The 17,739-nt window shown below is 45.3% G+C and overlaps 1 protein-coding gene across 1 annotated transcript in view; it reads left to right on the forward strand.

The window, feature by feature from the left end:
* The first annotated feature begins 14,901 nt into the window (after window positions 1-14,901).
* Window positions 14,902-17,739, forward strand: part of LOC133099846 (transmembrane 4 L6 family member 1-like) — a 47,994-nt gene continuing 45,156 nt past the window's right edge. Inside the window, exon 1 of the mRNA XM_061203703.1 lies at window positions 14,902-15,072. Coding sequence (XP_061059686.1) covers window positions 14,902-15,072 — 171 coding nt within the window. The remainder of the gene's footprint in view (window positions 15,073-17,739) is intronic.

The raw sequence follows: 17,739 nt of genomic DNA on the forward strand, positions 1-17,739 counted from the left end.
AAAGTAACCTTTAAAAATTGTATAAAAGTTTTTTAATTAAATTAAACAAAAAACAATGTGAGCTCTGATATTGACTCAAATGGTATTTTGAAATCATTGTTGACAAAGAGGTCCTGTTAGGTATGAACTTGAGCAAGTCACTTAATCTCTTTACCTCAATTTCCTCACCTGTGGACCAAGTGTTAGGCTCCATGACCATGAAGTTCTTTCTAAATCTCCCAAGCAGTTTTAGTCCTCTACCACTGAAGTTGGCCAGTCCTGGTCCATAATCCCTGTGACTTCATGCTATTTAGGAAGGTAGGTGTGAACAATAGTTAAGAACAAGGGCTCCAGAGTAAGGCAAACCCAGATGAGCCCCTCTATGCCTCAGTGTCCTCATATGTTAAATGGCAACAATGTAATGAGGCCACTTACTGCAAAGTACATACAGAAAGTATTGTTGTGAGTAAAATGATTATTTAGCAGAGTTCTTGATATGTAGAAAACACTCAGTAGATGTAAGTTATTATTACTGTTGTTATTATTATTATTACCACTTCTCTTCTAACTGACATTAGTTGGCAGTGAGGACAGCTTGTGGGAAGAAATAAATTTAGGAGAGGAAGAAAAGTAAAACTCTATATATCACAACATCTTGAGAAGAAAACAGGTCTGACTGGGGTTTGTTCTCAAAAGGGGAAACTGAGGCAATGAACTATGGAATTGGAGACCAATGCTATCCAGTGAGTCATTAATGGAACCCCACACCAAGCCCAGAAATGGGTTTCCTGAGGATAGTTATACAGGGCATTCAAGATTCATTGAGTCTTATGAGATTTCCTAACAGGAAGGTGTCCCACTTTCTCTACCCTAATATCAGCTTGAAGGCCATCAATCAGAGAAAGTCACATGGACACATGCACTGATGATAGAGGGAATAGGAATGAAGCAAAATTTTAAGGATATGGAGACGAGTGATGATAAACTCTCTGCAATAAGTTCCTCTTCTCAGAGCTCTCTCATGGAGCCTCAGAATGTTGATGAAGAAGATGAGCCATAACTATTTATTCCATTACAAAGGCAGAGGTCATGGGAAAGTGCTATAGGATGAACCTACCTGGTCACAAATTGGAAACTCTGCCTCAATCACTGACCACACGCACACTCACTGAAAATAAAAAATGTGCTTTGTCCTCAGCTTCACTTACCTTCAAGATACATAATAAATGTTCACTAAATACTGATTAGATCAAATCCTTACTGCCTCTCACCATTATGCCACTATTAAATCCCTAGATTTATAGTAATTGAATGCAGCTGTATTTCTGCTACCAGACACTTTTAAAATCGCTATTCAAAATGTAACCTAGCGCATCTAAACCTTTTCTGTCATTTAGCTTCCCCACACTGATTCCCTCTGGTGAGACAATCACCCTTCTCCCATTCTCACTCACGCAGTTTGGACAGGAATGACGAGACACACTTAGCTCAGAAGGGGAGTATGTGACACAGGACTAGATAATCAGAGCATCTTGTTATCCTGGTCTTAGTCATTAGCTCATAACATGTGACTCAAAAAGGGCCAATTAAGAGCAAAGAGGCTTTTTCTGAAACTGCAGATGAAAAGGTTCTTTTCCACCGGACTTAAACCTGGGAGCATGTAACCCAACGCCACCCAGAGCCTGTGAATAAAGGCAGAAAGTAGAGCACAGAGCTGAGAGATAAAAGAAGCCATATCCCAGCGATGTTGCTTGGCCCCCTGAATTCAGCAGTGGTCAAAGTTATGTGAGCCAATAAATTCTCCTTATTAAAAGGAGCCAATTCAAGTTTGTCAATTTCTACATTTATCACTTGAGCTTGAACAGGGTATTAGTGTGCTAGGGCTTCCATAAAAGGTACCACAGACCAGGTGCCTTAAACAACAGAATTTTATTTTCTCACAGTTCTGGAGTCCAGAAGTCCAAGATCAAGGTGCTGGAAGGTTTGATTTCCTCTGAGGCCTCTTAGCTCGCAGATGGCTACATTATCTCCATGTCGTCACCCAGTCTTTCTTCTGTGTGTCCATCCCTCTGTGTCCATCCTCTCTTCGTGTGTCCGAATTTCCTCTTCTTATAAGGAGGCTAGTTATACTGGATTAGGACCCACCCTAATGGCCTCATTCTAACTTCATCACCTCTTTAAAGGCCCTATTTCCTAATAAAGTCATATTCTGAGGTACTTAGGGGTTAGGGCTTCAACATACGAATTGTAGCACACACAATTCTGCCTGTAACCACCAGTAAGAGTCAAAAGGAGAGTTCAGAGTGGTGATCATTTTGTAATGCATAAAAATATCAAATCCCTATGTTGTACACCTGAAACTAATACAATGCTGTAAGTCAAGTATACTTCAATTTTATAAAAGGGAAAAAATAGTTCAGAAAAACAAAGGGAAGAAAATTATCAAAGAAACCACATGAAAAGATTTACCAGAGATGAAAGATAAGTATTTCTAAATCGAAAGGGCCCACCAAGTTTGCAGCACAATGAAAACAGACCCTCATCTAGACCCTCCACTATGAAATTTCAAAATGATATGGAAGAAGACCCTATGAGATGTTAGGGTGAAAAATATAGGTCACCCACAAAGGAACAAGAATGAGACTGGCATCAGGCTTCTCCTCAGCAATACCGGGAATTAGAAGACAGTGGAATAATGCTTTCAAAGTTCTAGGAAAAAGGTATTTTGAACCCTGGATTCTCTACCCAGACAAACTATCACTTATGTTGAGGGCAGAATAAAAACATTTCTAGGCATTCAGAATTCAAAATTTATTTTTAATATGCCTTTCTGGGGAAGCTACTGAGGATACGCTCCAGCAAAACAAGAGTAAACCAAGAATTGGGGCTTCCCTGGTGGCGCAGGTGTTAAGAATCTGCCTGCCAATGCAGGGGACACGGGTTTGAGCCCTGGTCCAGAAAGATCCCACATGCCGTGGAGCAACTAAGCCCGCGCACCATGACTACTGAGCCTGAGCTCTAGAGCCTGGGAGCCACAACTACTGAAGCCCACATGCCTAGAGCCTGTGCTCTGCAACAAGAGAAGCCATCACAATGAGAAGCCCGCGCACCACAATGAAGAGTAGCCCCCGCTTGCCACAACTAGAGAAAGCCTGCACGCAGCAACAAAAACCCAACGCAGCCAAAAATAAAGAAGAAAGAAAGAAAGAAAGAGTAAACCAAGAATAAAGAAGATGTGGGGGGACGTCCCTGGTGGCGCAGTGGGTAAGGCTCCGCGCTCCCAATGCAGGGGGCCCAGGTTCGATCCCTGGTCAGGGAACTAGATCCCACTTGCATGCTGCAACTAAGAGTTAGCATGCCACAGCTAAGCAGCCAGCGAGCTGCAACTAAGGATCCCACATGGCACAACTAAGGAGCCAGCGAGCCGCAACTAAGGAGTCCACGAGCTGCAACTAAGGAGCCCGCCTGCTGCAACTAAGACCCAGTGCAACCAAATAAATAAATAAATATATTTTTTTTTAAAAAAAGAAGAAGATGTGGGCTCCAAAAAAACCAAAGCAGTGAGGAAGTCCCAGAATGATGGCCATGCAGCATGTAGAGAGCAGTCAGCAGAGGATGGAGGGCCCTGGGAGGGGGTGTCTGGGGGAAATGGATGGAGGGTATTTAATAGAATGCCTATTCAGATCAACACTTGGGAATAAATTAAGGATGTAATAAAAGCAAACAGTACCAGAAAAAGAAAGGAATTAAAGGTGCTAGGAAAAACCTAAGAAGTTCTACAAGAGAGAAAATATAATCAGTACAAAATCGGACTCTGCACTAAGCAGTTAAAATGATCTTCAGCTCTTAAACTAAACCCGTAGGCAAAGCACAGATGCAGTTGTGGTTACAATACAGAATATAAATATTCATCTTGACAATGTGGAAGTTCGAATGATAGAAGTTGGGAGGTGGAAGGCAGGAAGGAGAGCCAGAAGGAAGGGTAGAGATGCCCTAAAATGTCCCATTTTATAAAGTGGAGAGTCAAAAAAAATGTCTATAGCTGAACAAGAAATAAAGTGGTAAGTTTACAGCAAAGTTTCAAAGGAAACTGATAAAAGAAATAGAATAGTGATATAGCGAAATTAAAAGGTTGAGGGAAGGGGGATGGAGGACGGTAAAATCCTAATAGATCAATGCCAAAAATTCAGTAACTAGTTTCTAAAATTGATGAATCAAAAAACAAGAGTATAAACGTTTGATTTAGAGAAATGGGAAGTAATACTACAAGAAAGAGTAAAAAGATTACAAGTGGCTGCCCTAGGGAAAAGGATAGGAGTTAGGAAAGGATGAGGCAAGAGACTGTGGCTTTTATTACCAGCGTTCTATACCATTTGATTTATTAAAACCAAGGTCAGTTATTTTATAAATTTATTTTAAAATTTTTTAAGCATTTTAAAGCTTCCCCTGGGATCACTGCCAAATTGCTTTTAGGCCCTAGCTTCATGTACAACCCCTAATTCTCACGGGCAGTGGCCAGGTCCTAGGGCCAAGAAGTCCTTGGGCTCATCTCCCTGTCTTTTCATCCATCTCACTGTGAACACCATAAGCAATGAAGCTTCCGTGATCTTCCATAGGTCAAGGGCTTTTAATAGCATTTGGTATTTATATGTTACCTTTCATCTGAGGACTGCAGTGCATGTTACAACACTATCTCACCATGTTCCCCCCCATGGAGAGGTAGGAGGTAGGTGCTCTTAACCCCATTATATATATGGGAAAACCGAGGCAAAGTACTCTCATAATCAACCTGCTAGGTTGGTTCTAGCACTCAGAATTAAGGGAATAACTGCTGAACCTCAGGACCCTTGTAAGGGATTCTGGGAGATTTAACCTGGATTTTTAAAGTCCTGGAAAAGATTCTTTCTGAAGACCCTAGTGAGTGGGCTTACTTATGGGCTTCATCTATTCCCTCTTTTGGCTGAGTGATCTGGGGCCAAAGAAGCGTAGAGGCACGGGGAGAAGGGAGTACGTCACGGAGAGCGGATGGGTATGGAGAAAAAAAGACCCTGTTAATTGTGGGCAGTCTTACCCTTCGCTAAATAGATCAGAAAGTATTTATAGCGCCCCCTCGTAGGTTTTTGGCTCTATGCTTGATGCCAGGGAGAATTCAAGGAAGAATAGAACTAGCGCTCATTGATCAGTAGCTCATAATTTACTTGGATTCATAAGAAATATGCACATTGAAAAAGAGGTAAACAAGGCTGCACTGGGAGGTAGGAACAGAACAGTACGTGAAATAAGTTTTTAGGGGAGAGTGAGGTGAGCCAGGGCTGGAACAGTCATTTTTTTCGTCTTGAATTTCTTTACTGAGCACCTACAAGCACTCACCAGGCACCGTGTTAGAGGCTGAATAGGGAATATCCCGTTCCTGCTCTCCTAGGCTCATAGGCTAGACTATCTGGGGAGAAATGGTTGGCAGGGGCGTGTGGTGGGAAAGGGTGGTCAGAAAAGCCTCCCTGGGGAAGTAAGATCTATAAATTGAGACCTAAATAAAGCTTGGACATTGTGCCTGTGAAGTGGGCAGAGAGTTTCTGGGCAGGAGGAGGGGACTGCCTGGCAGGGGAGGACCATGGAGGAAAGAGGCTTCAGGGAGAAAGAAGGGCTTGGGCTCAAATTTTAATAACTTTCCCTGAGGTCACCCAGCTTTCTTCTTCTAAGCCAGGACTCTTCCCTCCACTGATGCCATTTTGCCTAATCAAGTTTAAGAAAAGATTCCTCCTCCATCTCCAAATCTATCTTTCTCTTTTTTTCTCTTGCCTTGCCTACCTTGAACAATGGCATTGAGTGGTTATTATTCAAAAACATCTCCTGCCAATTTCAGTAAATATTTGGTTTTTTTTTTTTTTTTTAACTATTCCTTATTAAGAATATGTTGTGTTTGTGTGGCTTCATTGCCCACAACTGTTTCCATCCCACAAAGTTACATCCTGAATCTGACAAGGGACACCAATGTCTGGTCAAGGATCTACTTGCAAGATGATTGATATTATTACTAATAATAATTAAGTTACTATTAGTAAATATTTTATTAGTATAACTAATGTTATCAAAATCACCATAAATGCTTATACTATAATCATTACTAATAGTAGTAAATTTAACTATTTGTTTCATAAGAACCCGGAAGCATTAATGGATTTGTTCACGAGCCCTCAGGAAATAGGCATGTAGTGTCGCAGGCATAATTTTTGTTAAATTAATAGAATTAAAAACTAAATAAGAGAATCTATGCTCTGCTGCTCTTTTCATGCAGTTCTTACTTCACCAGGGTTTTACACTCTCATGAGGTCTAGGCTGCCTCTAATAGTCATATTTGGTTACAAAAGAGTACTTCAAGTTCACTGAGAAATCTGGTCTGATCTGTTCCTTGGAGGGACATATAATAGCTAGGAGTAGGCCTGTTAGACTCTAAGGTGCCTTCTGATATCTGCAAGTACTAAAGCCCCCAAAAAGGTGACGTTCTGTCCAAATTTCTCTCAACTGAGCTTTGGAAAAGGAGCTAAAATAAATTTTTAAAACACACACGAAAGCTATTCAGTAACTTCAGTAGAGAGGCTGAGGTGATAAGACTTTCATACCTGAATCAGAAGAGCAGTGAAATTGCAAATGGACATTTAGACTTTAGGCAGAGTCATGGGACCTCAGAGGTGTGAGAGAACCTAAAGTCCATCTAGTTCAACTGCCCACTTGATCTTTCGTTCCTTCCCGTGGCCTGACTCAGGCACGAGTCCAAGTTGGTGAAAAAAGGAAACAAGCTGGCTGTTCATGGGGCAAAACTAGAGAGGAAGTTCCTATCATCCTTTTTTTTTAAAATAAATGAGTAAATAAATAAGAAAAGGCATTATATATATTCTTAATTTCCGATTTAATAATTTTCCAGTTTATTAAAGGCACACGAATCATACATGTGTAGTTTGTGCTTAAAAATCCCAAACAGGGCTTACCTGGTGGCGCAGCAGTTGAGAATCTGCCTGCCAATGCAGGAGACACGGGTTCGAGCCCTGGTCTGGGAAGATCCCACATGCCGCGGAGCAACTGGGCCCGTGAGCCACAACTACTGAGCCTGCGCGTCTGGAGACTGTGCTCCTCAACAAGAGAGGCCGCGATAGTGAGAGGCCCGCGCACTGCGATGAAGAGTGGCCCCTGCTTGCCGCAACTAGAGAAAGCCCTCGCACAGAAACGAAGACCCAACACAGCCTAAATAAATAAATTAATTAATTAATTAAAAAAAAATCCCAAACAATAACTACTAAAAGCAAAATCACTATTTCTGAAGTTATTTTCAATATTGCATCTCCAGTCTCAGTTCTGAAGATGAACAAACAAGGCTGTTAGTTAATCATGAAGGATTGTACCTGTTTGTCTCTGCCCCCTCCTGGAAACTCCCTCCCAAAACACAGTAAAGTAATTGAAAAGGACAGAATAGGAGATGAGATCACAGAGCAGGAATGCCAATGTATTCTGGGAAGATGGAAAGCAGAGGCAAGCGTGGTGTCTAACTTCTTCAGAAGGGAGAAAGCCGAATTCTAAATATCTGCAGAGGAGGACACCAACATGAATCCCATGGAATCCAGCCCTACAATCTGGAAAGGCTCAGGAACCAGAGTTATCTGGTTTCGAAGGTAGAGGTGGAGGATAAGCTGAAAAAATCTTGTGGTTCAAGCATCCATCTAGGATCTCTGCATCCAGCCAGCAGACAATAAAAAACAAAGAGGATGGAGAATCACACATGAGAAGTTATCCTGGGCCAGGCCCGGAAGTATTGCACATCCCGTGGGCCTACATTCCGCTGGCCAGAATGTAATCACATGGCCACACCTTCCCACAAGGGAGGCTGGGAAAGGTAGGCTACCTCTGTGTCCAGGAGGAAAAGGTTTTGGTGATCATATAGCAGTTCCTGCCACAGGCTAAAACTCTTCTAATTGATAGAGCACGTTATAAAGTTCAAGCAAGGAATTTTACCAATTTCGTTTCAGTTATACCTTCTTAGTGCTATTATGGGTGCTCACTGAATACCAGATCCTTTGGTAAAAGGATAAACCACAACTCCTCCAGGGCTTATTTTGTGTGTTTAATAATAATACTGCATAGCGTTTACTCTGTGCCAGGCATGGTTTTAAGTACTTTATAGAGATAACAGAAAGATTTCGTTGATGTAATTATTAGCACAAACGCAAATATTAGCATAGCTCTAACTGAATTCTGTACAGAGTTCTCCCACATTTCCAGTTTACTACATAAAATTACTTAATCCTCGCAATAACCTTGCGAGATAGATGTTATCATCCCCATTTTACAGATTAGAAAACTGAGGCCTAGAGAGGCAACCATGTAACTGGTCCTGACCACTCAGCAACTAAGTGGCAGAGCTGAGATGAGAAATCAGCCCATCTGTTTCCAGAGTCTATGCTCTTAAACGGAAACACTGACGCAGAGAGTATGATTAAGGATTTAGTAGTCAGTGCTCCCTGGCATGACGTGAGTGGGTAACACTTATTGATCATTTAATCTGCATCAGGCACCATCACATGACATTTTGTGACTTGTACCTTTCCATTGATAAATAGGATTTGCATGTACCAGGAACCTTGCATCCTCACCACAGCCCTATGAGTTATGAGGGTTACAATCCTGTTATTAACATGCTCCCCGTTTCAGAGATAAGGAAACTGAAACACAAGAAAGTTAAGCCCAAAGGCTCTGTGCTATGCAGCAGCATAAGACATGAACATCATAAGAAATGTAACAGAGGATCAACAGGGCCTGGGAGGACAGGAAGCTCGGGCTGGACCCCAGTGAAACCACTTCCTTGGCTGTGCATTTACACCGTATCTTTAGAGGGATGGAACTGGAAATGTGGGAGAACTCTGTACAGAACTCAGTTAGAGCTATGCGTCTGTGTTTGTGCTAATAATTACATCAGTGAAATCTCTCTGTTATCTCTATATATTGTGATCAATGTCTGGACAGAGAGAACTGGACCACTGCAGTCAGGGTTCTGTTGACCCAGGAGGCAGACCCGATGAGCACATCACCCCCATGATGTGTTAATGAGTCTAACATTTGTGGGTGTGCCTTGTGTTTCATGTGCTGAGATATATTGATATAATCACAAGCACACATGAACGTGTAAGTGATTATGTGGACAATACTCGGACGTGAGTGAAACGAGCACACAGACACCTAGGTTAGAGTTCCACATCTTCCATCTATGAATTAATTGTAAGACCTCGGGCAATTTTTTAATTCTCTCTGAAGCTCAGGTTTCTCCTCTGTAAAAGAATACCTCTCTCACAGGGTTGCTATAGTAAATGTATTTGAAACTTTATAAATCAAAAAACTTGATTCAAGAATGTAAGTTATTGGGCTTCCCTGGTGGCGCAGTGGTTGAGAATCTGCCTGCCAATGCAGGGGACACGGGTTCGAGCCCTGGTCTGGGAAGATCCCACATGCCACGGAGCAACTGGGCCCGTGAGCCACAACTACTGAGCCTGCGCGTCTGGAGCCTGTGCTCCGCAACAAGAGAGGCCGCGATAGTGAGAGGCCCGCGCGCCGCAACTAGAGAAAGCCCTCGCACAGAAACGAAGATCCAACACAGCTAAAAATAAATAAATTTATAAAAAAAAAAAAAAGAATGTAAGTTATTATATGTATGACTGATTCACTTTGCTGTACAACAGAAACTAACACAACATTGTAAATCGACTATACCCCAATAACAATCAAAAATTTTTAAAAAGAATATAAGTTATTTACAGGGAACTCTACTCAATACTCTGTGATAACCTATATGGGAAAAGAATCTGAAAAAGAACAGATACATGTATATGTATAACTGATTCACTTTGCTGTACACCTGAAACTAACACGACATTGTAAATCAACTATACTCCAATATAAAATAAAAATTTTTTTAAAAGGATGTAAGTTATTGTATGTATATATATATCTATGTACAACATGCATACTCTAATGGCCTCGCTGAAATTTTTATCTTGTTACCTCTGTCTGTCACAAACTGCAAGTGAGATTTCTCCATCTCTCCTTGTCTGTTCCTGGAAACATATTCATCTAGGAATGAGGTTAATGCTGTGCTTTGGAGGATGTTTGCATTATTTTTGACCCTTAGGCAGTGTGCTCTTGTGAAAAGGCATCAAATAGTACAGACGTTTGCAGCCTTGAATAGGAGATCTTCCAAACGCCGCCTCTAACGGACTGACCTGGGGACCAGATAAAGTCACGCCTTTATCAAAAGTAGTTCCCTTCAGGCTTGAGGGACATTCTGCGGGTGACAAGCAGTGTGACGGAGCCCTAGTGCCCAGAATGTACTCTGGTGGAAGAGCTCAAGGTCAGAAGGTAATCTCAGTACCACAGAAAGAGCACAAAAATGAGAACCATGAATTCTCTCTTGGTTTCCCTGACCTTAGGCAGGTCACATCTTCTCTGATCCTGTTTCCCCATTTGAATAATGAGGAAAAAATAATATCGTCCTGACAGCCCCTTGGGGTTGCTGACAGAGCAGTCTAGGCACAGCATAGCAAAGCACTTTGCTGCCAAGGTGGGTTACCAATTACGATGCAGTTAGGCTTTGGGAGCCAGGTATCTGATCATAGAATCACTTGGTTCTTCTTTCTCAGAGGTTTCACAGCACCCTGGGGGTCACTGTATAGGAAAAATAAAACTTGGTAGATGACCAAAGGGAAATGTGCTCTCATGGGCAGGAAGGAGTGGCAGCGAAAGACCAAAGACAAAGAAGGCTTTCTCCTGCAGCTACACTGCTCACCGACTGGGAAAGCCGAGATGGAGGCCGACCAGCGCCATTTGGGGCTCATCCCACTGGGCAACTGGGTAACCAGAGTCCTGGCCCTGAGCCCCACACAGTTACACTTCCTCCATCTCTTGTAGCATCAATTTCACAGCGTCAGGGGCTGGAGGGATGGGTGAGAAGGGGGAGGGGGCCCACTTGACAATCCATTTCCTTTCCTTGGCCGGCTGGGGGAATCAGGTCTGGCTGGAAGACCAAAGCACAGCCAGGGAGCCGCACTGCACATCTATGTGAGACGCCATTAGCCGACAGCTCGGGGTCTGGAGCAGGGGAGCTGGAAGATGGAGAGGTGGCGAGGCCCTGCTGCAACCCTCCCCGCTCAGTAACCAGGACCTTCCCCACACGTGTTCACGCAGGGCTGGTGGGCCCTCCCTGCCCACCCACATCCCCTCCCCGCCCACCCACATCCCCTCCCCTCCTCCATCTCAGCTGGGTGGAAACACATCCGCCAGGGAAACTTTTCAGAGGTTATCAGGAATGACCCAGAGGGAGGAACGGAGCACAGTAAGTGCACACGCCTTTGTGGCTGGGTGGCTGAGCCCTTCCCCTGGGGCCGCCTGGCGAGGGAGGAAGTGCTGGCTCTTACTGGGGGAATTTGAGCCACTTTGCCGAGACTGGGGGAGAGCAAGAGAGACGTGGGTCCAGACAGGAAGAGGGGAGCCCTCTGCCCCTCAGAGCTCAGCGTGCTGTCGTGCTTAGGGGCCTCAGAAGGACCTGGAAAGGCCTTCAGACTCTAAAGAGACAAGAGACCTCCTCACAGGGGGCCTTCAGGGAAGAGAAGATGACAGCTGTGATTAGATGCATAAATTGTCCTGGTGCCTGGGACCTATTGCCGCCCAACGTCTATTAAGTGTTCACTTTGAGCCTCCTGAAAAGTGGAAGGATCCAGGGCTCACCCAGAAACTTCCAGCGGCTGAGCTAGATTCTCTGGAACTGCAACACTGCTGCTGGCCTTGCCGGACCGGGGTGCCTTGCCCAGGGGAGGCTGCCCACTGGGCCTGTGCCCAACCCCCGCTGACCAGGTACTGGGTGGACGGGTATGTCTGTGTGTTTCTGCTTGAGATTGGGCAGGACTGGTGTTGAAAGCCAGTCCCCACAGCCTGGAGCTGCACAGCTGGCCTAAAACCTCAGTGCAGCAAAACCATGCTGAACAAACCCAGACTTAGGGTGTCATTGTCTGACACATATGAATACGATGATACAGGGAGCATGAGGCAGGTTATTTGATGTGAAGTCTGTGATCAAGGAACTCAAGCGCTTGTGCTTGTCCCACCTGTTGAGGTCACAAGCTATGGGGACCGGACAGCCTCAGAAGACGAGCTGCCCCGTTACAAGCTCCTGGGTTCCTCGGAGCCTCAGAATGTCCAGCAGCAAATGAATAAATGAATAAAATAGGCATAATCATGATGTCTCTGTCACTGAACTATTAAAGGATCGAGTGAGATCATGCCTGTGAACAGGACTGCGGCTATTTTTGCTGTGATTTCCAACTCCCTAGCTATATAGCCTTGAACAAGTTATTTCAACTCTCTAGGGCTATGCTGCCCAGAAAAGGAAGGGACTAAATTTCCACGAGTCCTTAGCAACTCTAATATTCTCAGCCCAAGAGAATGACTGTCTTCTCACAGTTTTAATTAAGTGCTGTCAGCTGAAAAAAATGCACAACCTAAAATTTGAGAGTTATGTTTTATTCAGCAGACAAAACTGAGGACTTAAGCCCGGGAACAGCATCTCAGATAACTCTGAGGGACCGCTCGGAAGAGGTAAGGGGGGAGCCAGGATATAGAGGAGTTTTGCAACAAAGACCAGGTAGTCAGAACATCAAAAGATTACTGCTAATGAAAGAAAACCAGACATCTCAAGTTAAGGAATTTAGCGCTTTTCTAAGTATGGGAAGATGCAAAGTCTGGGCTCATTTAAACCATTCCTTTAGTATGCACCTCAGCTATCTGGGGCCAGTATCCTGTGCTTCTCATCCTGAATCTCCTCAGGGCCCATCTTCAAGGGTGGCTACAGTGGCTGACGGCTAGATGGGGGGCAAATCCTGCCTCCGTCCTCAGTTCCCTCAGGGCTCACCGTCAGGGTGGCTATAATGTGATGGCTTGATGGCTGCAACATCCTTTGTTTACTGATACGGCAGGTGGCATTTTTAGTTCACGGTGCCAACCTTGGATGCTACATGGTTCCCCTTTCCAAATGTGGCCACAGTCTCAACCCCTACTCCCTTCCCTCCTAAGAAGATCTGCAGTTTTCCAGGAGGGTGACCACTACTGTATTTGTTACTATAAGAGCTGGGACATCTAGGTGTCAAGGAGCAACAGGGGCTGTTGGCTTTGTGTCCTTTTGCAGGATGTAAGAAGGCTCAACGGCACTGGATTCTCAGTGTTCCCAGTTGTTAATCATCTGCCCTCACTAGGAATAGCTAGAAGCGGACATGAGCAGACCTACATTTGAGGGTCGGCATTGACGTTTACGGGCGGGGAGACCCTGCAATCTTGTTTAACTTCTATAAGCCTGTTTCCTCTCAGAGCTAGGGAGCTATTAGCTCGTGAGGATGTTTGAGGATTAAATGAAATGATGCATGCCGTGTGTCTGGACAAGTGGAGGTAGCTGTGTGTTATTGTTGCTCTTCATACAGTATGGGATCCCCGTAGGTGTTAAATTTTCATTACCACTACTCTCAGTGATCATAAAGCGAGTGAGGTCAGCAGTTTCAACCTCCCTCATCCAAACAGAGGTGGCGCCCCATTCAGGCATCAGCTTTCTGTAGCCCTGAACTTGGATATCAGATAGAAATAAGACCCCAGGCATTACCACCCTGCCTAACCCATTGTGCATTAATAACTTTGACTCTTCTGGGGGAGTAGAAAGCTAAGGCTGGACATTTCTCAATTTTGTCCCTGAAAAGAGGTCCCGGGCTCTGCAAATTGCTCCAGGTCTCCCTGCTCCCCACCCAACGCCCACCGTGGGAAGGGCCATTCCTGGCACCAGGCCTCTGTGTCTGGGAGCCGGGTAGTGAAGGAGCTGCTATTCAGGAGTCAGTTAACAATCTCAGCGTGAATCTGAGTCAAGAATGGGCACAAAGGGCTGTTGGGAGAGCGCCACCTAACACAAAATAAGAACCCTTCCCTGGGTCTCAGAGGAACATTCTGGAGCCCCTGGACCTCGGCGCAGAGCACCAGGGCTCACGCTGCTCAGGCAGCCTTCACCCGGCAAACAAGATACTGAGTTTACTCCAAACTCATTTATGCCCAGGAGGAAAAACATGCATCATTATGCAGAGAAAAACCCAAGATGCAAAACCTTTCCCTCTTTCCCTCTTTCCATGTGCCTCCAGCCTGGCTTCTCAGAAATCTCCAGGCTCAATAATCTCAACTGACAAAGACAGTGAGAGAGGAAATCTGCCACATAAATAAAAGGAGAGGCCAAGATGATTCAGATTCCCTTTAGTTCTTTCTTCTCCAGCTACCACACACTGACAGCCTTGTAGGAGAACATTTTGAAAATATTATTTTCATACCCTCAACAATTCCATAATGTGAGTGCTATTGTCAGCCCCATTTTGCAGATGAAGAAATTGAGGTGAGAGATGTAAAACAACTTGCCCAAGGTCACACAGCTGCTAAGTGATGGAGCCAGGGTTTGGATCAGGATCTAGTTCATAATCACTAGGGGAATTCCTCTGGGAGTGGATGAAAGAACCCGAACAGGGTAACAGCAAGTTCCTAAACATCACCTCAATTGCCCCAATCCTTTAAAGAAAGCCTATTGAACATCTACTAGCGCCAGATGCTGTCATGTTGATTTTACTTCCTTTAGTCCACGCACCACCATCTGTAAAGTCAATGTTTTCTCTGCTTTACCGAGGAAACTGAGGCTCAGAGTGGTGAGGTGGCTGGCTCCCCAGGTCACACCGCTTACCAGTGGCAGAGCTGGACTCGCCATCTTGCTCTTGGGCTCTGAGGCTGATGCACTCTCTCCTGACTCTGCAGTGCCTGGAGCAGGCAGCTTCCTGGTGTTGGTTGTTTCTTTCTCCCTTCCAGGGAGGATTCACCATGTGTTCTGAGACGGGCTCCAGGTACACGGGCCTGCTGCTCTTGGCCTTGGCCATCGCCGCCATCATCGCCAACCTCCTGCTGTACTTTCCCAGCGGACAGGTGCTGGAGCCTGCCAAGATCACAGACTTGGTCTGGTTTTTCCACGGCTTTCTTGGAGCTGGACTCTTGGTAAGAATGAGGTTTAACTACCTTACCTCCTCCAGGTGAATGATGCCCCTAAACAACCTTCAAGGCACAGAGCAATTCATCTCCTCATGGGGCCACACTCCTAGGGCTACCAGAGTATGGCCGGCTGCTCCTCCTCTGTACCCCACAACATGTGATACATAAACACCCTCTGCACTGGCACCCCGTACTGCAAACATCTCTTTATGTGCCCGCCTCCCCCATTAGCTGTGAGCTCCTTAAGAATACAGTCCAAGTCTCATTCATTGTGGCCTCTAAATTACCTACCTAGCAAAGTGCTGGCTTAGCCTAGAGCTTAGTATGTGGTTGTTATGAAAGATATGCATTAAGAAAAGCACAACAGCAGAGCATTTGTCAAGTCATCAGGTTCCAAGGTGGTCATCTCGAAAAATAAATTGTGTACCTCCCATCAAGGCTTCCCTCGGCTAGATTATGGGGTTGGCAAGTTTTTTCTGTAAAAGGCCAGAGAGTGACTATTTCCAGGTTTGCAGGCCATGTGGTCTCTTGTTTCAACTACTCAACTCTGCCGTCCTAGGGCAAAAAGCAGCCATTGACAATATGTAAACAAATGGGCGGAACTGTGTTCCAATAAAACTTTATTTATAAAAACAGGCAACGTGCTGGATTTAGCCCACAAGTTGTAATCCGTTGCCCCCAAGGTAGACATTGAGTGTTTTTCCTTCCTTTCCACCTTTATTTTCATCTGGCTCCTCCTTTCCCAGGCGTCCAGGGTCCCTTAGAAAAGATCATGGGTTAATGTGGGACCCCAGTGCCGGGCACTGAACTCAGCAAATGGAAGGATGAATGTATGAAGGATAAAGAACCCTCAGAAAAAGGTGACCACCTCCCTTCCTGTTTCTCCTCCCCACACAGTAGTAGACGCAGTGATGTCTCAAGTTTCATCCAATGGCCACCTGCCCCTCCCATCCTAACAGAGCTGGGCCTTCTCTTCCTGCCCAAGAGAACCTCTAAATCAGCAATGCCTCAGCAAACGTTGTCTGTTTCTCAGCTCAGAGCCCTACCTAAGAGGTAGTACAGACCTAGTTGTCTAACAGACCCTGCTCAAATCATGAATCTGTCCTGACCAGCTGTGTGTCCCCCCTGAGCTTCAGTAAAAGGAGAATTACACCATCTTATCAGGAGGTGGGGAGCATTAAATGAGATAACATACATAGAGAATCCCGCACATACCAGCAGCCACTAAAATGCAATCTGTCCTCTTTCCTGGCCCAGATTACCAGTTCCTCCACCTCCTCCCTGGATCCAGCCAAGCACCTGTGTCCTGCCTCTTACCTACCTTGCTTATTTCTGCAGGACAGGTTTGCATTTCTCAGTTCCACCGCCAAGCAAATCACTAAACTCCCCTTAGCCTCACTCTCCTCATCTGTAGAATGTATAGGTACATCGGCACCCAACTTCTCTCAAGATATAGATGAGCAAATACAGTGACTAGTGAAAGGTGTTGAGCAGCTTGAGGGAATTTAGGCTTATTTGCAGAATCGTAGAATGTTCACTGAAAGAGAGTGACCCAGAGAGGACATTCCCTAGTCCTGGGGAAAGCAGAGTGGAGCCTGGCTCAGGCAGGGACCAGACACCCTGTCTGCATAGCATCCCTCAATACCAGCCAGCTGTCCAACCCTCACTCCAATTTTCCAACACAACCTCCCAGGATTTCCTAAAAAGATGCTTACACTTGTATATTCATGGCGAAATGGGGATAAAATAAACAGGACCAAACCAGTCCATGCAGTTGGATAAAGTAAAAACCAATGAGCCATTCCCTTTTCTCTTCTTTCTTTCCTTTTCCTTTTTCCTCCTTTTTCCTTTTCTTTGTTCAGTCCACTTTAGTGTCTACTCTATGCCTTCACTCATGCCTGGCTCTAAGACCAACTAAGGCAGTGGCCATGAGGTTGGAGAGAGGAAGGTGCATTTGAAAGGTGGAGTTGGCAGGATCTGAAGAGTGATGGAGGTAAGGGGGCACAAGGAGAAGTCAGGGTGGCTCTGGCATTCTGGCCTGAGCACCCGGGGAGATGGTGGAGGCGTTCCCTGGGGCAGGGACCTCGGGGGGAGGGCAGAGGCTTAGCTTTGTTCCACGTCCCCCCTGAAGGAGCAGAGGATGGTTGGGCTGGGACTGGAGACCTGGGGAGAGGCAACCTTGAGAACCACCATGGAGAGGTGATGTAGAACTCCGGAGACAGTGGGTTTGCCCAGGGCTCGTGAACTGACTGAGAGGAGAAAGAAGCCCAGGTCAAAACCCCAGGGAACCTTGCAAATTGAGAGTATGCAAAGGGAGGGGAGGGGAGGAAGGAGACTGAGAAATACAGCTAGAAAGTTTCAGGCAAAGCGAAAAAGTGGAAAGTGAGAAAAGTCGGAAAAAAGAAGAGAGAAAGTTTCTAGAAGAAGAGAGGAATCCCAGTGTCAACTGCAGCAGAAGGGACATAGCTGGGACCTGAAAAGCATCTGGTACCCAGCAAGGTGCTGATGGCTCTTGGCTGGAGTGGTCCTGAGGGAGGATGGGGACCCCAGACTGCAGAGGGCTGAGGAAGGTGTGGAGCTGAGGAGCTGGGCTCTGAACGGAGGAAGAGAAGCCAATAGGCAGAGCTGCCCTCCTGATAACAAAAAAAAGGCCAGAAAGATCTCAAAAGCCAC

This window comes from Eubalaena glacialis, chromosome 10 (genome assembly GCF_028564815.1).
Source record: "Eubalaena glacialis isolate mEubGla1 chromosome 10, mEubGla1.1.hap2.+ XY, whole genome shotgun sequence".
Classification (NCBI taxonomy): Eukaryota; Metazoa; Chordata; class Mammalia; order Artiodactyla; family Balaenidae; genus Eubalaena; species Eubalaena glacialis.